Here is a 27395-nt window from a genome sequence, read left to right as displayed (position 1 = left end):
CCCTCATATCACCCTCATGGAGTCTGTTTCTGACCGTTTGAGCAGACACATGCACATTTGTGGCCTGCTGGAGGTCATTTTGCAGGGCTCTGGCAGTGCTCCTCCTTGCACAAAGGCGGAGATAGCGGTCCTGCTGCTGGGTTGTTGCCCTCCTACGGCCTCCTCCACGTCTCCTGATGTACTGGCCTGTCTCCTGATAGCGCCTCCATGCTCTGGACACTACGCTGACAGACACAGCAAACCTTCTTGCCACAGCTCGCATTGATGTGCCATCCTGGATAAGCTGCACTACCTGAGCCACTTGTGTGGGTTGTAGACTCCGTCTCATGCTACCACTAGAGTGAAAGCACCGCCAGCATTCAAAAGTGACCAAAACTTCAGCCAGGAAGCATAGGAACTGAGAAGTGTCTGTAGTCACCACCTGCAGAACCACTCCTTTATTGGGGGTGTCTTTCTAATTGCCTATAATTTCCACCTGTTGTCTATCCCATTTGCACAACAGCATGTGAAATTGATTGTCACTCAGTGTTGCTTCCTAAGTGGACAGTTTGATTTCACAGAAGTGTGATTGACTTGGAGTTACATTGTGTTGTTTAAGTGTTCTCTTTATTTTTTTGAGCAGTGTATAATGTAAATTAGACACACTTTGGGCTGAGGACCCTTATGTGGTGCTCAGCCCTAGCCATCACTTCAATTGAATCACTGATTATGTGATCCATTTACCAGTCAAGGCCACCAGATCAGCTTTCTATTCTAAGGCCTGTATTAGACCAGCAGATGTAAAAAATTTAAATCAGACATCACATAGTACATGACAATCTCTTTGTAACAAAGCTAGAACCAGTCCTGTACCTCACATAGGTCCAAAGATCTCCCCACTCATTACTCTGCTAGATTTATGTCAAGCTGACAGCTCAGGGGGAGTGTCCTTTCTGCTGCAGCTAAGGGGGCGTGTCCATGCTCTCACTATCAAAGCTCAGGAGGTAGTTGAAGGATGAAACTGAGCATGTGCGGCCATCTCAGTGAGCAGGTCAGAGAAATAAGAAAAAACTAAGCAGGTGGCGCTATACAGATACATTTTATTGAATAACTCAGCTATGCTAAATCTTTTATTACATGCAATTACAAAAGAATTCAGATCCAGGTGCTAGTTTGAAAACGACTATTTTTCATTGGGCAACCCCTTTAAGGCCTTTCAGGGGTTAAAAACAAAAAAATACATAGCTCATCCATTTGCTCGCCAAGAGGCCGTCGCGGCCATCTTGATTGAAGAAATCGTGAAATTTCTGATATTTTCTTCAATCAAGATGGCCGCAATGGCCTCTCCACGAACAAATGGATGAGGCGAGTATGAATTTTATTTTCTTTTTATTATCACCATTTCAAGAAACATGCTATCGCATGCAGTGATCTCCTCACAGGACAGATCTAATGCCATCACTATTTCCTGCCTGCAAAGGATGATATTTTTAACCTGCTTAAAAATTGTGATTGCCTGCTGCTCATTCGTTAGGTAATCCGCAGCACTTTTCCACTGGCAGATCATCACTAATGAGTCTTAATCAACTGGCGCTTCTAGTATTAATTAATTCTGAGACCATCAGATCGTTATGTACCTGGCCAGCAGCCATGAGGAGGGCTCAGGTGACCCCCCTGGGCATCGGCCCACTGGGAAATTTCCCTGTACGGTCTATGACCAGTCCACCCCTGGTAAAGTCTATGTCTTGTCTCCATCTCAGCTGCCAGCTTCTGTCACCTGCAAATCTTGTAATTTCTTTTGGAGATAGTTGGTAGGAAGTGGCAAGTAAATTGGACCACAAGGCGAGCCTGAAGTCCAGGCCTAAATGGTGGTGTTGGCAGAGAGGCTGGTGGATCCTCCTAACTTGTCCTGAAGAAGTATTCCAGCTCGATGGGGTGACTGGATGGACCATTGAGCCGAGGCAATGATGGACATGTTGGATGGGCCCTTGGGAGATTGCATGTGACCCTTTCAGAGGAGGGGTACAGGCAGATAGTTTACCTGCAGCAGAAACATTTGTGTCATAGAGGATAAATATTCCAGAGAAGATCTATTTGTGAGGGGGGGGATTAAGTAAACTGACCTGCCTGAATATTTGCATAAATTAAGATAAGGGGAGCTGGCATAGTACACCAAGTTTACAGACCCCCAAAAAACTGGGCATTTGTGATCGGACTGTCCCAAGAGGTAGTATAGGCAGCATAGACAGCAAGGGCTGCCCCAGACGGGTGGTCAAAGAGCCAAGATAAAGCCAAGGAGAAGGAGGTCCAGGAGAGACTTACACCTAAAGTCCAACTACCACAGGCCCAGCTGGGCTGGTGGAGGACCCCAAAGAACACCAGGGTGAGCCAGGAGTGAGTTGAGTGCAGATTAGGTGCCGAAAGGTTCCACAGTCCTTGCAGAAAAGGAGAAATCACTACAGGGTATGCGGACTGCTTCCTGATGAAATACCGCTCGCCATCACTGCTTCACCTATAATTCAGGCACTGTCTAACTCCTCCGAGAAGTCTCAGTTAAGACTGAAAGCCCCCCTTCAGAAGGTTCTTGAGTGACTTTTAACTTATGAAGAACAAATTAATAAAAAGTGTTAATGGGGGTTTTCTTGTGTGTTGATTTCCAGATTGGATGCCGATTATGGACAGAAGCTACTCACTTTTGGTTTTTCGCCTACCACTGTTAATTGTATTGTGTAGTAATTATTGTTGGTGGCAGTGGTGGAGTTTTGCAAAGGCTGGTCAGTCAGCTGCTTTTAATACGGAGAGATTCTGTGATCCATAAAGTCAAATGGAATTGCCTGTACTGACCCCACTCCATCCAGTTTATCAACTGAAACATTCAAGAAATGTACCTTATCTTTCTACCATAGATGAACTGTTGCATCATGCTGGTTCCTGACTAAAGTACCTTTGTTTGCAGCCCTTCTGTTTTCTATCTCCATAGCTACTGCTAGATTCTGTGAACCTGCAAATCGTGTCATTCTACACCTTATTATCCATCTCGAAGGAAAAGTCAGAGACTACTGGAGATCACTAAATCAATTGTTACAATTTTAAACTACACCTCACTTATTAATACTGAACCAGTGTAACTATTAGACTGGGACTGATTACTAACAAGTCTTCACATAACTTCCCATTAGTGCACCAGCAATAATTGTGTCAAAGGACTACAAGGATTGATGGGGTGATAGTAAGTTAGCTAGTAACATACAGTATATAGACAAAAATATTGGAACACACCATTTAAAAGGGGTATTTCACTTATTTAAAGTTATCCACAGGATAGGAGATAACTGTTAGATTAATGGAGGCCCTACTGCTGGGACCCCCAATGATCATGAGAATGGGGGCCCCATACCCCTGTCTGACTGCATTGTGCCAACTGTAAAGTTTGGTGAAGAGGGATAATGCTATGGGGTTGTTTTTTTAGGGGTTGACCTAGGCCCTTGTCACAAATCAGCAGGTGTGAACCCACTGTGCCATATGACCAACCTTCTCTGAGGGTGTTGTCTAAGTGAACCCCACATTCTTCACAGTACCACTCATGGTGAGGAGAGACTTTGTGAGGGGAACACCAGGTCGCTACCTCTTGAAGATGATTGGCACATAAGACAGCTGGTCCAGACTGAGGATACCAGTGGTGCAAGGTTCAGTACCAGAGGTACAGTGCAGGACCGAAGGATGAGGCAAAGTCAAACAAGCAATAGGTGACGGCAGGTGGCACAGGTCAGGCAATCCGAGTCAGCAACTGGAGAGTCAAGACAGAGCAGGTAAGGATCAAACAGGTAGCAGAGTCCAGAAACATCAGCACAGATAACAATCTTTGCAAGACACAAGGACCATTGACACTCAGGCACCTGGGAAGGGGGCTGGACCACTTATATAGGTGCAAGAGGGCTAGGATTAGTCAGCACGGTCACATGAAGTGACGTGGGCCGGCCCTAAGGCTAGGGCTACTCAACGACATGTGTTGCGCGACTATTTTTATAATGATAGTCTATTGTGTCGGACTGCGACAGTCGCACAAAAATCCATCTTGGATGGATTTTTTTCTACTGTCGTGTCGCAGCGCGACACTATAGACTATCATTATAAAAATTGTCGCGCAACACATGTCGTCGTGTAGCCCTAGCCTAAGGAAGTGCTACAGGGAACAGACAGAAAGCATGCTGTGCCCAGGGCTGGAACAAAACCGTGGAGCGGATTCCAGGAAGGACGATGCCCACAAGGACAGAGCCCAGGAGTGCTTTGATGAATGGGGAAACACTGGCAGCTGATCACTGCCGAACACGGAGACATCGTCAGTGAGTAGCCGCTGTTACAGCCTCTTAGTTCCAGTGAAGAAAACAGTACTGGTGTTGTGCCTATTCTCTATGGGACTGCCAGAGATATCTGAGTATAGGGCTTGGCTATTTCCAGTAGTCCCATACAGAATTAATGGAGTGGCAGGGTGCATGGACCAGCTTCTTCAGTCATTTTGGGATATGGGGCCCCCATTCCTGTGAAGGATAACATAACTTTAAGTGATGACATCCCCAAATGCAGAACATTTCTTAAACATAAAAAAAAAATCGAGTTGTGTGAACTCAGCCCTACAACATGTCAGTACTGTCTCCTAAGGTTTGGAGCTGGTTGAATACTCTACACGACGGGCCAAGGTGCTGATTCTATGTTTATCAGGAAGGCAAATACTAAGCATTAACTCTACTGCATAATAAATTTACCTTTGATAAGTTATGTACACTGCACTGCTGTTCAGAAGGTGAGATAACATCTCGGAGATACATATAAAATTATCTAGTAATAGGATGTACAAATAATTATGCAGGCGATAAAAATGTTGTAAGTGTGCGTGTCATATATAATAAAATAACAGATAACTGTGGCAACTGTGGCACAATCCATCCAGAAATATGAAGCATCTCATGTAGAGAACATTAAATAAAATAACACAACCAAAAATTATGATTGTGACATCATTGCTCATATTAAAGGGGTTGTCCGTGCTTTTAATATTGATGATCTATCCACTCTACTCTCCAGATCACATCTCACCACCTGTGTACTTGACCCAATCCCATCCCACCTCATCCCTAACCTCACTAGTGTTTATCCCAACCCTAACTCATCTCTTCAACCTATCAGTAACCTCTGGTGTCTCCCCCTCTGCTTTTAAACATGCTACCATTACACCCATCCTCAAAGTCTTCACATGACCCATCTTCTTTGTCCAGTTATCGCCCCATATCACTTCTAGCGTATGCCTCAAAGCTTCTTGAACAACAAGTCTATTCGGAACTGTCCTCTCACCTCTCCTCCTGCTCCCTCGTTGACCAGCTACAATCTGGCTTCCGACCCCACCACTCGACTGAGACTGCCCTTACCAAAGTCACCAATGACCTTCTAACAGCCAAAACCAAAAAACATTGCTCTGTCGTCTTTCTCCTTGATCTGTCCTCTGCCTTCGACACTGTCGACCACTCCCTTCTGTTACAAACTCTCATCTCTTGGCATCACGGACCTGGCCCTCTCCTGGATCACATCATACCTCACAGACCGGATGATTCTGTTATTATATTTGTATTTTATAAATTGATCTATGAGCTGATATGAAGATAATTGAGAGGTGTTTTGAGTTATAGATAAGTAACTTTAGCTGTATACAGGACCTGGGAGTATTTTTAACTATGGTTGAAGGACCTGGGAGATGGTCACATGTCCATGACATCAGGACCATGTGACCAGGTAGCGATTATGTGATTGGCTGACATATGTGCTGTGTGATTGCCATCCGGAAGTGCTGGAATCAGGTTGCATTTTAATGACCAGGAAGCACTGAAGGAGGCTGTCTCACAACATGAATACCCTTGGTACAGATGATCATGGTTAGTGATAATTAATCCCTCCTCTTTAGCCTTTATATGCCCAAATCTGTCTTAGTGTGTTTGTACCTCCTGACGAAGCCTACGTGGCGAAACACGTGTTGAGGTCGAAGCAGTGGGGGAACTGTGTCACCATTTTTCAGCAGCAACATGGGTAGGTAACATGGTATCTGTATTAGGGTGGGACTAGTGACTTACAGTTATTGTTATATGCCATCTTTATGAGTAGTATTGCACCGTCCAATTATACCCTACAGCATCCATTGCTTGGACGCTGTGAATAAGAGCTAGGTAGTTGTTCAACACTAGGGGACAGCAATTGCACCCGCAACTACTCCAATGTTCACAGCTTCTGTTTATTGTCTGTTACCTGCTGTATATGGTCACATTATCCCCCATTGTGATTCTCCACATTGCAGAGCCCTTTTGTGGCCCAGTCTCCATGTTCTGTCCCTTTTGAGTCTCACCTGTAATGTTCATGTGATTTATAACAAATAAAATGAGATTTTTTTACCTTGTTAAATCCTTGCTCTTTTTTTGTACAAGTTGCAGTAAGTTGGTGAGTGAGGTTCGGTTTTTGGGTTATTGTAGGCTCTAACCTCTCCTGGATCACATCATACCTCACAGACCGGACATTTAGCGTCTCCCACTCCCGCACCACATCCTCGTCTCATTCTCTCTCTGTTGGTGTCCCACAAGGATCTGTCCTAGGACCCATGCTCTTCTCTATTTACACTTTTGGCCTGGGACAGCTCATAGAGTCCCATGGCTTTCAGTATCACTCTTAGGGCTCATTCAGACGGCCGTATGCTGTCCGCAAAAATACTGAATGCTATCCGTTTTTTTGCGGATCCGCAAAAAAAATGAAACATGTCCTATACTTGTCCGTGAAAATCAGGACATGGCCCCATTGAAGTCTATGGGTCCGCAAAAATACTGAATGCTATCCGTTTTTTTGCAGATCCGTTTTTTTGCGGATCCGCAAAAAAACGGATAGCATTCAGTATTTTTGCGGACAGCATACGGCCGTCTGAATGAGCCCTTATGCTGACAACACACAAATCTACCTCTCTGGTCCAGACATCACCACCTTACTATCCAGAATCCCACAATGACTATCTTCCATATCCTCATTCTTCTTCTCTCTCTTTCTAAAACTTAACATGGATAAAACAGAATTCATCATCTTTCCCCCATCTTGCTCAACCCCCCCCAACAGACCTATCTATTATGATCAATGGCTGCACACTCTCCCTGTTCAACCAAGTCTGCTGCCTTGGAGTGACCTTAGATTCTGCCCTCTCCTTCTGAACACACATCCAAGCCCTTTCCATCACCTGCCGCCTCCAACTCAAATACATCTCCCGCATCCGCGCTTTCCTCAACTTTGAGTCTATGAAAATGCTTATACATGCCCTCATCATCTCCCGCCTAGACTACTGCAACATCCTTCTCTGTGGCCTTCCATCTAGCACTCTCACCCCTCCAATCTATCCTCAACTCTGCTGCCCGACTAATCCACATCTCACCCTGTTACTCCTCTGCCTCTCCCTTCACTGGCTCCCCATTGCCCATCGAATTCAGTTCAAAATACTAACAAATACATACAAGGTCGTCCATAACCTGTCCCCTCCCTACATCCCCACACGCACTCTCCGATCCTCACAAGACCTCCTGCTCTCCTCTTATCACCTCTTCCCACAATCGTCTCCAAGATTTCTCCTGTGCATCCCCCACATTCTGGAACTCGCTACCCCAACATATCAGACTCTCACCTACAGTGGAATCCTTCAAAAGAAACCTGAAAACCCACTTCTTCAGACAAGCCTACAACCAGTGACCCTGCTGCCTCTATACCGCCATGACCAACTTAACCCGCACCTACTGTGTCCTTCTCCCATTCCATGTAGATTGTAAGCCCTCACGGGCAGTACCTTCTCTCCCTCTCTACCAGTTTGTCTGTATTATGTATGTATACCCCTTTTCATATGTACAGTGCTATGGAATGAATGTCGCTTTAATAATAAATAATATTAATAATCAGATTGGCGGGGGTCCGAGACCCGGCACCCCCACCAATCAGCTGTATGAGGAGACGGCACGCGCAGTGCACAGGTGCGGTCTCTCGTTTCTCTTCCTGCTCTCTGCTGTATGTCTATGGCAAAGTAGCAGTGAACAGGAAGAGAGACGGGAGACGGCGCGTGCCGTCTCCTCATACAGCTGATCAGCGGAGGATAGGTCATCAATATTAAAAGCCTGGAAAACACCTTGTGCTGTCCAGATCCGAAGTTCCGTTCCGCGGCCCCGTAACAAATATAAAGCATGTCCTATTCCTGTCCGCCATTGCGGACAAGACTAGACATTTTCTATGATTGGCAGACGGAGCCGCGGTGCGGAACTGAGGCACAGAACCCCACGGAAGCATATGGAGTGCTTCCGTGGTGTTTCTGGCCGTGCCTCCACACAGCAAAATAATAGAACATGTTCTATAGTTTTTTACAGTGCGGACAGATCACGGACCTATTCAAGTTGAATGCGTCTTGATCCGTCCCGGCGGCCGCACGGATGTTGCCCATGCATTGGGGACCGCAAATTGCGGTTCCCAATGCACGGAACGGCCGTGTGCATGAGGCCTCAACTTTGCAGGATAACAGGCTGAACTGGATGGACGGATGTGTTTTTTTCAGCCGTACAAACTATGTCACTCTCTGAGGGGGGGCAGGCATCACTTTGCGTGGGGGCCTCATTCTGTGTTTGGGCACTTAGGGAGCATCCTTCTGTGAGCGGGCCACGTAGAAGCATCATACTCGGTGGGGGCAACTAAAGGGGCATTATACTGTCTGAGGGGCATCACTATTGTAAGGGGACTGGGTAGGATTAAGGCTGGGTCTACACGACGACATGTGTCACGCGACAGATAGGGCACAACTACACTGCAACATTTGTCGCACGACAATTTTTATAATGGTAGTCTATGGTGCCGCAATGCGACATGCTGCGACAGTCGCAGAAAAATCCATCTCGAATGGATTTTTTGCGACTATCGCGTCGCAGCGTGACACCATAGACTATCATTATAAAAATTGTCGCGCGACAAATGTCGTCGTGTAGACCTAGCCTAAAGGCGCTGCTTATTGTTAAAAAATATTATTTTTGCCGCAATGCACTAAGGACATTGGTGTCCATCCTTACATTATTTTTCTCAGACCTTCACCTGGCAGCATATGTCAGGTGTGAGTCCTCTGGATACCTGTGGCATATGTGCCTGCAGCTGGATATTAGGGAAAGGTCAGGCCTGAAGAAACCCTCATATCCATACCGTTTCTGGCATAAAACGTGACTCTCTTTTTGCCACAGTTCCCGCTGTACACTCACTGAGCACAGTGCCGCTCAGAAGTCGCCTCACTACAAGGCTCCAGTCACACAGAGCAGGAAGTACACGGCGGGAAGCCGTCCCCGCCGAGACTGAGGGAGCAGCGGGCGAAACCTGTTCCTCCGAGTTTCAGGTGCGTAAACTACTGGGCTGCCACGCCCTGCTCCCCGGGGTGCGGGGGAGGGGCGGGGGCGGGGCTTGCGGCGAGGCTCCCGCAGTCCCTGTGCCCGGGCAGGACTAGAAGACGCAGCGCTGCTCCTGCTGTGGAAAGTTCCCCAGGCTCTGGTGTTGTGCGGCCATTGTGGAGACCTTCAGCTGCTGATAGAGGTGAGAAGTCTTCTTCTATCTGTGCTTTACAAACACCTGTAGCTACGGTTTGCTTGTGGAACCACAGGTACCAGCATTTCTCCTGCTCATATAGAGTCCCAGGCTGAAGGACTGGAGGAAAGAGCCCAATGTCTGTCCCTGTTTGCTTTGTTACATTATATATTTTCCTGTTCGGCACTTATTCACATTGTAGTATTTTTTAGGGCAGTATTTATTTTTTTTTTTTTAAATAAACCTCTTACCATAGTGTGAACCAGCCGAGGAGACCTTTCTTTTGGGGACGCGTCCTTAGCTTTTCTTAGTTTTGGAGTGGTACAGACGGCCATAGATCCATAAATAAAACGTATTTCATACGGTTATTGATGCGTGTGGCACTCAGCAGGTGCGTATTAGTTACTGTTCACATGTAGCAGTTCTCTGCCTATTACATGCACCCTATATGGCGGCACATGACGTCCCCCTGGTTCTATATCAGGGACCTGTAGATGCAGTCCTCATGTCATATGGAACAGCGCCGCAAAAATTGTGTGTGTGAATTTACACTAAAGCAAAAGGCGATGGCTTATGTTATTATTTTTTTTCTTCCAAGCAGATTCTCATGGGGTAAATCGCCTCGGCGTACAATGGGAGTAGTTGTTTTGTCACGGCAGGGTGTAACAGTATCTGTATCATGATGGCAGCCTCTTTATTCTTTGATGATCTGTCGTTTCCTGAGATATTTGTCTCTTGCCATTCGAGGCTGCCCCTGCCAGAGTGGTGGCCGATCTGCCCGTCACCGAGGGGGAGCCACAGCGCTGTCCTCAGCAGCGAGGACATAAAGTCCTGACAACAGAGGACACGCGTCACCACCACCCTGTCCAAATTTAATCATAAATGCTGGAGAAGATATCCCGGCATACAACACTATATATTTCTGGTAAAATGATGGAAATCCCACAGTCCCCAAGTCAGGGGGGTTTATCAGGTTGGCATCATCACTTGACAGATCCATCTTGGGGCATGTTCACATCGGACCTCAAGGCTCCCCCAAAAATAGTGGACCAAAAAGTCCTGCCTGATGATTTATTTTATTTTTCTCCACTAAAAGCTGACACCTGAATTTAAACCAATTGGACCCCATTATAGTCGTTGTTGGTTTATGTGCTGGGGCCACCACTTCTGTTGCTATCTTTACGCCCATGACGGCATCCTGAGAGAAGCATGCGGGTACTGTCTTGGGCTTACAGAACATCAATCGTCCGCCCTGTCAGCACCCGCTTATTTCTCGCCTGGTGCTGTCATGGGCTCAGGGAAAACGGATTACTGGTAAGTGTAATCCTAGATTTTCGCTGTCCTGTTCCTCTAAAGGAAATAACTAGCGCCCATGTGAACAGAGCCAAAGCTTGAATACATTTTTTATTTTTCTTCGGTTCTTTTGATGGAACAGGTGCTTTCCATTCTCTGAGAAGAGCATTTACCTATTTTCGGAAGTCCTATAGAATTGAATGGGGAGGACCTGGCATTCGTGGTCACCTATCCATTCCCAGGAGCAAGAGACGGGATCCTGTTCTGGAGATGGAGGTGGTACCCGCGCATTTTGGACATTACATGTGGATATGCCACAGTGTCCAGATGGGACAAATCCTTTAACGCAGATGTGAACCCAACCTAAGGCCTCATGCACACGGCGGTTGCCCGGCCAGTCGCTCCAGAACGGAGGCACGGATGCACTATGAAGTGCTTCCGTGGTGTTTCTGTCCGTGCCTCTGCACCGCAAAAAAATAGAACATGTTTTGTTTTTGCGGTGCGGACGGATCACGGACCCATTCAAGTTGACCACAAATTGCGTAATCAACCAGCGATTGAGCACAAGCTCTTCATTGAGCTCCATGCTCTTGTAAGCTTTCCTTGGCAACACTGAAGGGGTGAGGATGGGCCAGATACTGTCCTTGGAAAAGTTTGCCAACCAGGCAAACTTTTACAGTAGATAGTAACAATCTCCTGTCAGCCTGCCTAAAGATACTTGGCATCAGGACAGGTGAAGATATCTCGGGTGGCTTACCGTGCTGGGCAAGAATTATATGCTGCTTTCCTAATCCCGAGACTGTGTGTAGGAACTGAAAGAGATGTTCCTTGGGGGCTATATCTGTTTTCGAAGGCTCTCTCATGGTAAAGCCTCATTCACACGTCAGTGTTTCACGGACGTGTGCTGTTCGTGTTCTCCACGGTTAGAACACGTCCCTATTCATTTTAATGTGTGTATTCACACATCAGTGTTTTAGCGTGGTCCGTGGGTCCTTGGCATTATGGGAAGGAAAGTCTACCCTCAGTCTTACTCCATATGTAACACCAGCACGGTTGTCTCCGTATCTCTGCAGGTTCTGGCTACATTACTTTGTGTAAAGCAACTGGATGTCTTTTTATGTTATAGGTCTTAGGACCTCTTGTCTAAAAGCCGTGACCACATCATACCTGGTCACCATCTATCTTGAGACAGCTTACTTTTTCTGCAGATAGTCATTTTCCAATTGTTTTCAAGCTTGGGGGAGGGGTATAAGAACGCTGTCCCATATGGATTTCAACAGGCCTGGTGGTAGGTGGTCTTCTGCGTTTTCTGTTCGTGTCTTCTCTTGCATGGAATGTTAGTTATTTTGCTATAATGACAAATAAGACTTGTTTGGGGTCTTTCATTGTTCTATATCTTGTCTGTCTTTAGATGTAAGGCTTATGCACGCAATCTTATTTTCTGTCTGTGTCCGTTCCATATTTTTGTGGCCCGTATATCAAACCATTTACTTCAATGGGACCGCAAAAAAACGGAAATCACTGTGTCCATATGGCCGTTCCACAGAAAAGTAAAGCCTGTCCTATTATTGTCTGCATTACGGACAAGGATAGGACTGTTCTATTAGGGGCCGGCCTTTCCCTTCCGCAAAATGTAGAATGCCGTTAAATGGATGTCTATTGATTTAAATAGGCGCCTTGTAATGCTGCATTTCCCCGTCTTCCCTGATGAGCTGATTAAAGCAGATTTTCCTCAATTGTTTTGTTACCACTGACCTAGTGATCATCTAGTGGGACGCACTGTCTATGGCCCAGGCGGTCCTGCTCCTCTGCCAGTAGCCATTGCTGTTCAGATGATCACTGTTATCACCTGGATTGCTCAATACACAGTGGCTCAGACTGGACCTTGAACTTAATGTCCCTTGGTGACAAAACAACTAAATCTCTGTAGAAACTGTTCCCAACTTGCAATAAGTAAATAGGAGATTTTATGGCCCCATGAAAGTTTGTCATGTGTAGCTACTGGGTTTTATTTTCAACTTGCAAAGTTTAGAAAAACTTGCAAACACTTGCCAAAAGGGGAGAGAGAGGCTGTCCGAATAAAACTACGACATGTCCGACATTTATTCCAGCAGCCTCTCGCCGTGCGCTGCCATGCCTCCGCCGGAAATCCACACCGCCCCCATTATAGTCAATTGGGACGGAGCGGCAGTGCACACGGTTGCTAGCGGCAGGATGGATCCGACAGGCTGTTCACCCGACGGAACAGCCTGCTGGAGGTCCGTGCTGCTAGTGTGAAAGTAGCCTTACGGGGAAATTTCCCGGTGGGCCGGTGCCCAGGGGGCTGCCTGAGCCCTTCTCACAACCAGCCAATAGAAGCTTTTGGGGGTGTATTTTGTGATTGACTGTAGTATTTGGCTCTGTTGGGGTGGTATAATGTGCGACAATATGGTATTGCTGGCCCTGCCTGCCCTCAATTTGGACCAGACTGCAAAACGGGGCCACTTTTATTATTTTTTCAAGGTCCACTTTAAGTTCACCGTCCGCCCCATACAGAGATTCTGCGTTTCTCCAGTTTGAGATCTTACAATAAGGCTGTCCATGTAAAATTCCATAGTTGGCAGCCAAGTATATAAATTCCTTTGGTTAGTAATCACCTTGATCTCATGGTTGTGTATGGAAGAGATGAGGGCTTATCACGGTGAGCTGGTTGACTTAATACAGCCTGGTACATGATTAAAAATGTACTAATAAATTATTTTAACTTTTTTGCTTTTTCTTGGCTAATGTTAACTTACATGAACAATGTGTCGGCCTGAAAAGCATTTGATGTCAGGAAGCTCCCTGCAAGGAGGCCTCTCCGTCTTCCTCCAAGTATAATGCTCTCTTGGCTTGTACGGTCATGACTCTGATCACAGCAGGATTCTTGGTGTGTTCCTTTAGCAAAACAGGGTAGAAGAATTTCACATTTGCTTCTCCATGAAACTATTTATAGGTCTATTGTCTAAGAGATGACCAGGAGGAGGTTTCTAAACACCTGTATGTGTTCCAACCATAACGGCCATGTTTCATATTAATCTGTATTAAAGGTGTATGCCCTTCACATACAATGGGGGCATATTGCTAGGATATGCCCCCATTGTCTGATAGAAGTGGGACCCGCACCTACAAGGAGAACAGAGCGGGGAGAGCTGTAGCTGGAGGACCCCAGTTTTCCCGGGGTCCTTCCACCACCAAGCGCTGCTCCCATGCAAATGAATGGGAGCTCACCGCTCACGCGCGGCCCCTGCTCCCATTAAATTCTATAGGGCAGACGGAAATAGCTGAGCCAGTGCTTGGCTATTTTTCAGCGGCCCCCATAGAAATGAATAGAGGGCGGCTGCGCATGCGCAGTGCAGCCTCCATTCATTTCCCCCGCTCCGTTCTCGTTGTAGGTGCGGGTCCCAGAGGTTGGACTCGCACCTATCAGACAATGGGGGCATATGCTAGCGATATGCCCCCATTGTCTGAGATGGCAAAACCCCTTTAAGGTTTTCTACATAGTTATGTTGTTAGATCTGACTATTTGAGGAGAAGAATGTTTGCTGTACATGCTTGGTCCTCTTTACATCCGGCCCTCATTGAGCACCTTTCACGCACCAATAAAGCTGTGCAGACTCGTATGTACTTAGCCCAGTGCGTATACAGACGTCCTGCCAATTCAGAGAGGTTGTTAAAGGGATTCTGTCTTTTGGATTTTAGTGACAGAGCTTTTAACATCATCACATCAGTCTGCTCGTTTTGTATTAAAATATACTAGTATTACTACCCAAAGTGATGTCCTTTGTCTAGAAAATTGCTTTTATTAATATGGTAATTACCTGAGTAAGATGCCCAAAGGGCTGTCCCTCAGGCCATTGGTGCCCAGACGTGCCCCTTCTCCTGGAGCCCAGCACCGCCCCACTGCTAATTTATTCACTCCTCATTGCCGGCTGGCGCATGTGCAGTGCGTCCTGTGAGGCCGATTCCAGGCACTGACATGTGTATCCACGGCGCATGCATGAGCTTATGGCTGAGCGAACGCATTCCGTGGATACACATGTCAGCACCTGGAATCGGCCTCACAGGACGCAGCTGGAGACTGTTAATATGACTTGTACCAGGGAATTGTCTTTCTTATCCTGTTAAACTGGAAAGTGTTTGTTGTTTGTCCCACGGAAAATACAATTTCCACAGTTCTGGCCCAGTGGTTCTAATGCTGTTGTGGAAAAGTAGGATTGACCCTTGATTCATGTCGCGTCTGTAAGGACACGCGCAATCTGCGTGAAAATGTTAATGGAGCCAGTATAGTAGAAATTGGGTTGACAGCCATCTCTGGTTTAGTCCTCATGCACACGACCGCAGTTTCTGTCTCATTTCTTTGTGGCTCTGATGTGGACCCATTCATTTTAATGGGGTCGGATAAGATGCAGGCAGCACACCGTGTGCTTTCCGCATCAGTTTGTCTGTTCCGCTGCCCCGCAAAACAGAACATATCTAGAATAGGCATTTTTAACTCGTTCTAGGTAGGCGATTTTTCCAAGCGTTTGGGTGATTTATTTTTCTGAGTTTTTTTCGCTCTATGGCCCAATTTAATTAGGGACCCTCTGATATATGCTTTATGAGCTTGCCATAAGACAAATGTGTCCATAACGGACCCTTCGTTGAACTGGAAGTACTCTTTCAGGCCTATACGGAGTTCCTCAACATACTTGGAGTTATTGAATCGGAGCGTATTGTTCCTCCATATAGGAGCTCTTTGGGATTGGTAAAGTTTGTTCAAGGTAATGGTAACGGGGGCATGATCAGAGCGCTGAACGAGTCCGATATTTGAAGAGAGGGTGTGTAGCAGAGTAGTGTGGTCAACCAAAAACATATCTATACGGGAATACGATAAATGAGGCGGTGAGAAGGAGGTATAATCCCTCTCCTGACTGTGTTGAGCTCTCCAGACATTAATAAGGCTTTTTCAATGTAAGAATAAAGCAATTCCCCTGTCAGATTTATGTGTTGGGGATGTAGAGTCAAGGGATGGGTCTAATACGGAGTTAATAGAATAGGTATTTTTAACAGAGGGCAGGATGTACGGATCCACAAAATGGCGAAAGAGGCACTTTTCACAGTGTCTATTTAAAACCAACGAATATACATTATTTCCTTAATACAAGGCCGTGACCAAGGTCCCGGGTGGACCGAAACGTTGGCCCTGAATTCATGTATTGACTGAGTTACAAAGTTGGTGTTGGCAAATAATAATTAAATATATACTATTGTGCAAATTTTTGAGTGTGCCGTGGATATAATTTTTCCTATATACTGGCTTGACGGCCCCTTCGCTGAGCACCTCTATTTGGATTCAATTCCTCTTTGGCGGTGGTGCCATTCAATGTAGATTTATTATTTAAAACCACTGACGGTGAATGTCCCATTAAAGTGGTACACATCAAAGGGTGGTCAGCAAGTGAGCAGTTTGTTCATGAAGTTACAGATCTGTCATGGTGCCCTTGTCAACCACTGAAATTGCATACAATGGGTATGTAAGCAAGGGAGCCATAGAAGAAGGTGGCCTGGTCTGAATCGCATTCTTTTAAATCACATAGATAGTGGGAGGAGTGTGTTTACCTGGGGAAGAGATTCCACCAGGATGCATTATGAGAAGAAGGCACATTGGTGGAGGTGGTGGGATGCTTTAGGAAACATTGGGTCCTGGCAGGACATGTACCACCTACCCAAGCATTGCACTAGCCAAGTTACCCCCCTTCATGGCAGCAGTATTCCCTAATGGGTGGGGGTGTCTTTCTGCAGAATAATGTGTCCTGTCACACTACAAAAATCTTTCAGGAGTATTTTGAGGAACGTGACAAAAAAGTTCAAGGAGTTGACTTGGTCTCCAGATCCCCCTAATCTCAATATGATCTGTTTGATGTGCTGGAAAAACAAGTCTGATCCATGGAGGATCCTCCTGGCAACTTAGACGGCTTAGGCTTCGTTCACATCACCGTTCAGCCTTTCCGTTCTTCTGCTCCATTTAGGAGCAGGAGAACGGAAAGTATGGAGAAGGCACATAACTGAGCCGAACAGAGCCTAAGGACCCCATAGACTATAATAGGGTCCGTTATGTTTCCGCTCAGAAGATGATTTTGGAGCGGAGACAAAAGTTCTGCATGCAGGACTTTTGTCTCCGCTTCAAAATCATCTTCTGAGCGGAAACATAACGGACCCCATTATAGTCTATGGGGTCCTAAGGGCTCCGTTTGGTTCAGTTATGTGCCTTCTCCCTCATTTCCGTTCTCCTGCTCCTAAACGGAGCAGGAGAACGGAAAGGCTGAACGGTGATGTGAACGAAACCTTAGTGTCTCCTGCCAGGTACAGCAGAACACCTGCAAACTTTATGTTTGTTGAACGTAGAGATCTACCGGTATATTATTTGTATTGTATGTTCTACATATCCTGGGGCTTGCTGGTAATTTTAGTGTTTTTTGTTAGTTGTTAAACCTCGTGAAACTAACTTTAATTTGGAAAATTTAAAATAGGTTATTGTTCCGACCGGAATCTGAATGTACAGTGTAATTTTGGAGAGGTAGTCATTTCCAAGTCACGAGGAGCTTATACTTATTACGGTACTTGGCACAATGGCAGTGCTGTGTGCTCACGACAATTGTTCGACTTTTGACTGGTTCGGGGGGTGATTTATTTCTAAATAGTATGCTGCAATGACTCTGTATAGTAAGTCTATTGTTGGCCATATACTGAATGTCATTAGACCTCTTCAGATCTTGGTTCAGATAATAATCTATTGCATTTTTGCTGTTTTAGATCATTGAGCCTCATAAAAAGAGTGTATGCATAATATCCTGTAGGTTGAGTACAACCTGTATGGTTACTCGGTGAGTTTATGGTAGGTTGGGATGAGCAGTAATCTCTCTACTTAGACTGTAGCGCAGCATTACCACTGTAATATAAATGTTTTTGTAAAATCGCATTACAACAGCCAAACCATGTATTTTTCTTCATGTGGCTATCTATGCCTCCAGAATGGCTTGTGGGGTCCATCCATCGAGTGAGCGATTTCCATTGCACAGATTAGCCCTGAAACCACAGTATGCAAAGGAGGGAAAACTAGTTGTCATTTTTGGTTGAATCTTTGCCTTATTGGTTCTAGACGCATAGAAGGCCACAAAAAAAGGAATGATTTACATTGTTCTACCCCCTATCCTGGGGTAAGATATAAACCTCTTGCATTTAGGGATTTGAGATGACCTCTATGTATCTTCCTGATCATTTGGTTATACGTTGTCACTTACTATTGTTATTAATTCTTTCTGAACTCAGGTTCCATCTGTGACCAACCTCCCTGCTTGCCGAAATGTCTTCCAGACCGTTTGAAAGTCCGCCACCTTATCGGCCAGATGAGTAGTATGTATCAACTTTGCTTTTTTGCACCAAGTAAACATTTGATAAGTAATACAAATTGAATCTGGGAAACGGCCTATTGTTCAGTGAGTAAGTGATAAGAGTGCGGCCATGCAAATGTAGTTGTCTTTAGTCCTAGATCTTGCCCTTGTATTAGTAGGTCTGGGAGTGCAGTGCTTGGGGTATTTTTTATTTTTTATTTTTCTGCTCAAACTAAGGGCAGCATAAACTAGTGATGGATCCCCCTTAGCAAAATGCTGGGTCACTTTCTTTAATTCGTCCAGCACTGGAGTCCGCTCAATATACCGCATGAGCCAATAAGTCCTGACATTCATGAGCTCTCTGCTTTCCGCATCATAACTGACTTACATATTTCCGGAGCTGTTCATTACAAGATTTTAGAAAAAGGTGCTATTACTAGTTTATGCTGCTATTAGGCCACCTGCACGTTGTAGCAGAATATGTGTGGTTTTTCCTTGTGGATTCCCATGCAGAAAAACCGCAGCATGTTACAGTACCAGCAAAGTGTATGAGATTACACAAAATCTGATATACACTTTGCAGATTTTTTCCATGCGGTAATTGACCTGCATTGCGGATTTCAAAATCTTCAGAATGTCTATGCTTGCGTTTTTAGCTGCGGATTTCACCCTTTTCAATGGAAGCGTGAGATCTGCGGCAAAACCGCATCAACAAACTTATTTTCTTTCTGTGTCCGTTCTTGTGTTTTTTGTTTGTTTTTTGGGACCGTATATGGAACCATTAATTTCAATGTCCGCAAAAAAAAGGAAGGTACTCAGTGTGCATTCCGTTTCCGTATTTCCATTCTGCAAAAAAATAGAACATGTCCTATTATTGTCCGCATTACAGACATGGATACTACTGTTCTATTAGGGGACAGCTGTTCCGTTCCGCAAAATATGGAATTGCACACAGACGTCATCCGTATTTTTTTGTGGATCCGTTTTTTACGGACCGCAAAATGCATACGGTCGTGTGCATGAGGCCTTAGTCTAATGCAGGCATCCTCAAACTGCGGCCCTCCAGCCGTTGTAAAACTACAACTCATACAATGCCCTGCTATAGGCTGATACCTGTAGGCTGTTCGGGCATGCTGGGAGTTGTAGTTTTGCAACAGCTGGAGGGCCGCAGTTTGAGGATGCCTGGTCTAAGGGCTCATGCACACATTTAACGATCCATCGTTTTAGCCGACCGATGACAGACCATTGTTGTTTAAAAAGTCGTGTTCAATATTTTCATTGGATAGGATTTACTTTCAAAAGTTTGAAAGATCTTTCTTTGAAATGACATTCTCAGAAAGATATTTCCTCCATCGCCTGGTTTCATTGAACATGTATGGTCAGTTTGAAGGTCTGTAACGGCCAGTATGGCAGTGTCTGTGAAATGAACGTTCACCAGATGATTGTCAGCCATTTTTACCTTTTGTAGTTTGTAGATCCATTGCACCTCAACAAGATACGGTTTCGTTTTTAAACCTCCTCAGCTCATGACGTTCTCGGGTTTCTTTCAGCGGTCCTTTTGTCTCATTTGCCATGTCAGCCATGGTGCACTGGAGAACACAATGGTTTTTGGTCCACTGATGACTTATTTATTAGCCAGCAGAGGTTTATACGGGGATTGAGATGTTTTCTGTGACCGTTAGTAAATGATTCCAGCATGTAGTGATCAAAATGATGTAGAGAAGTAAAGGAAAAATGTTGTCAAGCGATGCATTCATATAGAGGAGCATTGTGCTCCAGATGTCACAGATGAGGGAAGAAGCTAATGATTCAGTGTTCTCTTGTTCTAACCCAGTGTTCATATTCTTGCAGCAAACCATCCATTTATGCCCCCAGTCAAGACGTGTACGGAGGGAGGCCGCCCTCACAGCCTGCCTACTCGTATTATCCAGAGGATGAAGTCCAGCACTTCTACAAATGGAGTTCTCCACCAGGAGTCATCAAGCTCATGTCCATCCTCATTGTTGTCATGTGTGTGGGAATCTTTGCATGTGTAGCTTCCACATTACCATGGGACTTGGATATCACTGGACAGTCTATGGGATATGGTTTTGGAGGAGGGGGGTATTCTGGTTCCGGTGCATACAATGGCTATGGTTTTGGAGGATCTCAGATGGGCATGGGCTTTGCTTATGGAGGGAACTACACCGATCCCCGTGCTGCCAAAGGGTTCATCCTTGCCATGGCTGCGTTTTGCTTTATATGTGGTATGGTAATCTTCGTAATGACTGTAACCAGGTCAGGCACTGCTACCACTAGAAAATTCTACTTGATTGTCATCATCGTCAGCGGAATCATGGGGGGATTGGTCTTTATTGCATCAATTGTCTATACCATTGGAGTAAATCCTGTAGCCCAAGCATCTGGATCAGCCTTCTACACACAGATCGTATCCATCTGCAACCAGTTTTACGCCCCTGCCACAACTGGAATGTTTGTTAACCAGTATCTCTACCACTACTGTGTCGTGGAACCACAAGAGGTAAGAATCTGTGCCTTTATACGACGTGTGGCCATGACACCCATGTCATGGCCACAACATCACTCCAGTCTTCTGTAATATACAGTCCCATGTAAAACAGCATCATTTCCCTCCCTCCAGTCTTCTCTGCTGTCTGCTTCTACAACTCCCAGCTAGACGAGTACTAGGACAACAGGCAGCTCTTTATCTTTACCATCTATAGTGGATGTCATACTAAATACATATAAGTATTTATTGGCATTTACCTGGTGTCATTAAGACCAGTGTTGCTCGTAACAGGTTGTCACTTGCTTCCGCAAAAGTAACTGCACCATACTCCTGGCTCCATGGCCCCTGCACCAACTTGTACACGGTATAAAGGAGAGTTCACATCGCCGTTATTTTTCCATTCTTCTGATCCGTCAGAGCCATTTCAGTCTAAGATCTGTTTTTATACTGTTCTCTACAACCATCACAGGATGACTAAGTGCGGTCTCCCGGCTCTCACCCCCACAATGCTTTCCCCTAGTGCAACCCTAGTGCCGTACATTAAAGATTATTTTCTATGGCAGCAACTATTCAACCAACTTGCACTGGAAATGCGCACACACACACAGTTTTTAGTACCGTTGTAATATCCACTTCGTACTATTGTAGACGGAGATCTTCCTTTTGCAGTTTTCTTTTTACTTCTGATTACAGCGTTTGTACTACAGAGCTGGTGAGTGACTGATGATACAGCAGATCTTCCAATTGTTCTGCATTCCCAGGATGTTCTGTCTAATTACTCAGTGATGTACGCGCTGATTGAAACGATATTCAAGCAAGGCTAATTTTGTTCTGTAGAAATTTAGGAACTTTATATATTTTTTTTTTTTTGTTACTTTCCTGCCTATCCAGATTTCAGGCACTGTTTTGCACCCATTGACTGAGTAGGGCAGGTTTACTCATCCTGTCCGATTCTTTTGGTGCTTCAGTCTGACACTTGCAGGGACACACTCCCAGTTGGACCTACATTGGAAATTGCTGGCGGTTCTCTCATAACTTCTAGCAGGAATACTAAAGGAATGGCACCACATAGTCATAAGAATAGAAACTCCTGAATTATTACACGGAGGATGCAAGTTGTTGCTAAAACAGACATGTCAGTAGAGGTGTCAGGTTCTCTTTAAGAATCCCAACCCCATGGCTATCGTACACATACGCCATTAGTTTGCACCAGCTAATTCATGCTAAACTTGCAACAACCATCATGAGTGTTTTCACTTTTTTGTCATGCACGTCGCAGAACAAGATTAAAACGGCGAACTCCTTTAATATAGATAAATGTGACCTGTGATTTACAATGCCTGCGTCCCTGTGTAGCCTGCATCTTATTACCGGAAATGTGAAAACTACAAGAAAAGGCAAAGTCTAAAAAAATTTTTTTTCTCTTTCTAGGCTATTGCCATTGTCATGGGGTTCCTGATCGTTGTGGCATTTGCCATTATCATATTCTTTGCCGTAAAAACGAGGAGGAAGATCAACGAGTTTGGGAAGTCGAACATTTTATGGAAGAAAAATCATTTTGATGAACAGGGAGATCCAAACGTGGAGGAGTGGGTAAGAGCAGAGCAGTGCTGGTCTTGAATTTTCAGAGATCCTTTTAGTGGAAGCAGATAATATAATGGTAATGAGCTCATCTCTGGACCCTCTTTAGTGATTATATTCACGCCGGAGAGAATATCTACTGCCGTGTGGTCGCCCTGTAGGAGATGGCCGTTATACCAGTCTTTCAGTAGAATGTGGGCGGCCTGTCGTTTCTTGACATGATCTTTAGAAGCGGCTCTGTGTCTACATAGGATGGATGGGGAGAGTTTACAGCAGAGGAACGTCTATTGGTTTTTCTGGGGAATCTTTTTGCTTCCACAATGCACATAAAAAGGTTATTTGTAAAAAAAGTTAAATTCCCTTTTAGATTGTGCATTTGTAAGATTTGCTCTGAAATTCTGGGGATGTACAGTACAATCTTTACAAGATTTATGCTACATGCACAACGGACATGTGATGGACGTGTTTTTTTTTTTTTTGTTTTTTTTCACACGTCCGTTTTAAGACCAATGGTAGTCTAAGGTTATTCATATGGCAGTTTTTTTTGACAGTCAGGGAAAAATGGACGTCAAAAAATAGAACATGTTCTGTCTTGTCAGTTTTTCACTGACCGACCTGTCCCCATACAATTGAATGGGTCAGTTTCTTTTTTTAATGTCTGTTTCTCAGAAAGGCATCGGGGGGGGGGGGGGGAAGAGAGAGAGTCAGATAAAAATGTGTTGTGTGTGTTTTTTTTTGTTTTTTTTTTCGTGTGCATGTGGCCTTAGTCTATCAGCAGAAGATTTTAGGAAGAAAAAAAATCTGTGTGGTGCCCTATCTGTCATGGATTTTTGTTGCAGTGGGTGACATCTTAGTCCGGCACCAGCTGGAAAACTAGAATGGTGGATTAGTACTTTTTTCTTAGAAAATATCAGCACTATCGGATTAATGGAGGTCTGATTCTCGAGGGGCCACAGCCATCAGGTGATCACTGCAGCCACATCCATGATTTGGTCCCATTGAAGCGTATAGTATTGCGCTGCAGTGCTAAGTACACCTGCTATGCAATGTACGGCATTGGCTTGGTATACAATGATGAGGCCACAGCGCTTGTCATGCAAGGAGTTGGACCCCCACCAGTCTGATATTGATTATCTATTCTGAGCATAAGTAATCTGTGTATAAGTCCTATTGCAGGGCTTGACAAATTTCCTTGGAATCTAGGAGCCAGCTAAAAAAGTTAGGAGCCAGGCGGAGCTGCGTCATAAAGCCCCCAGTAGGTGCCCGCATAGTGCCCCCCCCACTTCTCCATAGAGCCCCCCCAATAATGCTGTATACCATGTTACATATACCGCCGCTCCGTCCCCGGACCCTATTGACTATAATGGGGACGGGGGTGGAGCTCCGGTGCAGCATGGCAGTTCGCGGTGAGAGGCCGCCGGACTAAAAAGTTGGACATGCAGTACTTTTACCATGCACTGCCGTGCTGCGCCAGAGCTCTGCCCCCATTATAGTCAATGGGGACAGAGCGGCGGTCCGGCGAAACAGCGGAAGGACGGGTCCGACAGGGTGAACAGCCTGCCGGATCCATCCTGCCGCAAGTGTGAAAGTACCCTTAGTTCTATAGCTACTGAATGAGACAGAAGAAGGGATGCCTTTAACATATAGATCTCCTTGAGAAGCCAATTTGATCCTAAAGGGTTAATTCACACTGTAATCTGAACTGTGTCCTGTCACATCACTGCTGCAAAACCATCAGCACAGCCTCAGTGTAACCTGTTCTAGAGTCTGACTGACTGTTCTTTTAACTCAATGAATCGAATGAGTCACTGAGTCGGATCTTTAGATTCTTTTAACTTGTGACTCACTCAATTCATTTCTATTCTAACTCCCTGTACAGACGGCTCAGAGCTGCTAGTGCTTGCCTTGCCTCAGCTCTGATTGGTTGGTGGGCGGGGAGGGGAGGGGCTGGCAGAAGCAGCTTCCACTCTAGGATCAGATTACACTCCTCCCGAGCCCCTCCCCTCCCTGCTGTTGGCGTCTCTGCTATTGTGTGCTGTGACGGAGATGTTTCACACGGTGCTGCCTCCGGACAGAACGGCAGCTCCGCACCCATCGCCCAGGCACCTTTGAAAACGGGCTGACAAATACCCAAGCGCCAGGACTAAATTCCTGGTCGCCATGGCGACCTGGCGCCTGGGATTTGTCGAGCCCTGTCCTATTGATTTAAATATTTAGAGATGGGGGAATCTATTTGTCTCCTCAAGGTACGAGGGGGGTTGTCCCTGAAGATGTTCTGCCTGCCACTTGATTGACAGGGCTAGACATGTATGCCGGCCCAGACAATCTAGCGCCTAAGTCTTTGCTCCGAGTAGTTTCTCCTTGAGCAGCAACTGTGCATTTGGCTCTACGCTTCCAAGTAGTGGCGCATGAACAGTCGCTGCTCTGGAAACACAGCCTCTGCGCTTGCATAGTGTAGAACTCTGGCTGATGAGACGGATGTGGCTTATCAGTTTGCTCTCTGAACCGGCTTGTCTGCCTGGTTTATGGAAGCGTGCAGTGTTTTCACCTTCGATTGGACCGCATGGTTACATTACATGTTTATACAAGTGGGATGGGTAACTGCGGCCACAGTTTGTTCTTGAGACTAGTGGAAGGTCTATATTTGCGTGCAGGTAAGAATATCCTGGGGCAGAGGTGAACATTCCACGTATAGAGATGTGCTGGCAGATAAGCGTGTTTGAGTTGCTCTCTGCTAGTGATGTAATGTGATATCTCATGACAGAGACGTGTTTGTAATGAGAGCCTGCAGTTTCTGGGCGGGGCCTGGAGTTTCATTATATTCTCAGCTTGTTTATTCTGGCGGACTACGGCTTTAGGTCTCTGTTCCAGTCATTTAAATGCGTCTTTTGAATGTGACATTCTTCTTCAAGATTTTCTAGCTTCATAAAGAACTTTGATCCTTCAGGAAAACCCAGTTTTACTAACTATACTGGGAGACTCCTGCTCTTCAGCCGTGAGGGTCATTCAGGTGGAAATGTCCATCCGATCTTTAGGACAATATCATGTTCAAATCACCAAGGCCTGTATTACATCGACAGATTTTCTGACCAAAAATTGGTCAGATGGCTAATTAAAGACAGATCTTTTGTTATACACAACAACTATTCGGTGTTATACAGGCCTCATTCACATCTCAGTCAGGAGATCCGTCAGCCTGTTTCGGCACAGAGCAGCCAGCCTGGTCCTCTACTTCACCGCCATACCCCCATTGACTGCAGTGATCCGTCTGATTTCTGGCATAAATGCAGAGTTTTTGTCTGTCCCACAGCTGGCATTTTGCCAGATCTCCAAAATGGAGATGTGAACACGGCCTAGTTATTTGTGCTAGTCAAATGGTTTTAACGTAGGTTGTCCATGGGCAGTAGAGGATCATAAAGATATAGGCCACTTTCAGACGAGCGTGTTCACTGTGTGTGGGAGCGTTTACTCTGATCCTTTGATCAGACGGCATTACGATGATTAATAATGCTGTGCGTCTCTGCCCAACCTCAACTGTAATGATTTGTACGGACTGCATTGTCAGTACAAATCATTAGTTAGGGCTCATTCAGACGACCGTATGCTGTCTGCAAAAATGCGGATCCGTTTTTTTACGGATTAGATGCTGTCCTATTCACTTCTATGGGACCCTTTTCTTCCATTGCACAGCTCAGTAAAACAAATGAAACCTGTCCTATACTTGTCAGTGAAAATCAGGACATGGACCTATTGAAGTCTATGGGTCTGCTAAAAAACAGAATGCATACTGCCGTCTGAATGAGCCCTTAAGGTCGGGCAGAGACTCACAGCATTATAAATCATTGTAATGCCGTCTGGTCAACCAAGCAGAGTCCACTATGGGAATAAACGCTCCTACGCGCAGTGAACACGCACGTCTGAAGCTGGTCATAGAGAACTAATCTTTTTGGATGAATCCAGGATTCATAAACTTCTCAAGCTGCACTATATCAGCAAGGTCTAAAATGTGGATTTTAGACACAGAGAAGAGTATTATGAATCTGATGGCGTGGTTATTGGTGGTGTCGCAATAGAGGGGGGGGGGGGGCGGTTTAAAAAAAACATTGTGCAATAAGTTTGCTTTTGCTGTGTCTAGTTAGTGATGTGCACGATATTGGTAACCATGCTAGACCATTTTCTCTCACTATGAAAAATACATTTTTATATATTGTATAGAGAGCCATTATAGCAGTTTACCGTATAGGCGATTGGGTGGTAGTCCTAAGTCCACTCTTTTCTTTGGTGCTCCTTTCTGGACATATAGGGGAGAATTTTGGCAAGACGCACATTAAAGGATTCCGGCTTGATAGTCTCACAATAATAGGGCTTTGAGACTTTTTGAGCTTCTTTACTCAAAACTTAAAGGCGTTGTGCAGCGATTTATATCGATGACCTATCGACAAGGAGGTGGCGCTTCATGCAAGTGCAGCTTTCTGGTATTTACACTGCACGTTGTTTCCTGTGGAGCAGTGGCGTAGTGTAATTACAAGTACTCGCTCCATTCAAATGAATGGAAGGAGTACTTGTATTACTACACTTTCGAGATGAATTGCAGTTTAATGAACAGGAAGCGGTGCCGACTCTACATCAAACAGCTGATCGCGGGTGTCGGACCACCACCGATCAGATATTGATGACCTATCCTGTAAATCACTGCACAACCCCTTTAAGCAAAGAAAAAAAAAAGTTTTCTATGAACATGGAGTTTAAGATTACCTCTTTCTGATGGAAGCATCCCTTTAACCCCTTAAGGACTCAGCCCTATTTCACCTTAAGGACTTGGCCATTTTTTGCAAATCTGACCAGTGTCACTTTAAGTGCTGATAACTTTAAAACGCTTTGACTTATCCAGGCCGTTCTGAGATTGTTTTTTCGTCACATATTGTACTTCATGACACTGGTAAAATTTTTTTTTTTGCTCAAAATAATACCTAATTTACCCAAAAATTTGCAAATTTCAAAGTTTCAGTTTCTCTACTTCTGTATTACAT

At 45.2% G+C, this 27395-nt stretch overlaps 1 protein-coding gene across 1 annotated transcript in view; it reads left to right on the top strand.

The window, feature by feature from the left end:
* Positions 1-9444: 9444 nt before the first annotated feature.
* Positions 9445-27395, top strand: part of OCLN (occludin) — a 38467-nt gene continuing 20516 nt past the window's right edge. Inside the window, exons 1-4 of the mRNA XM_040421483.1 lie at positions 9445-9600; positions 18214-18297; positions 20127-20796; positions 22216-22377. Of these exons, the coding sequence (XP_040277417.1) occupies positions 18248-18297; positions 20127-20796; positions 22216-22377 (882 nt within the window). The 5' untranslated portion in view covers positions 9445-9600; positions 18214-18247. The remainder of the gene's footprint in view (positions 9601-18213; positions 18298-20126; positions 20797-22215; positions 22378-27395) is intronic.

This window comes from Bufo bufo, chromosome 2 (assembly GCF_905171765.1).
Source record: "Bufo bufo chromosome 2, aBufBuf1.1, whole genome shotgun sequence".
Taxonomy (NCBI): Eukaryota; Metazoa; Chordata; class Amphibia; order Anura; family Bufonidae; genus Bufo; species Bufo bufo.
Note: the sequence above shows the minus strand (reverse complement) of the source record. Positions and strands in the feature narration are given on the sequence as shown.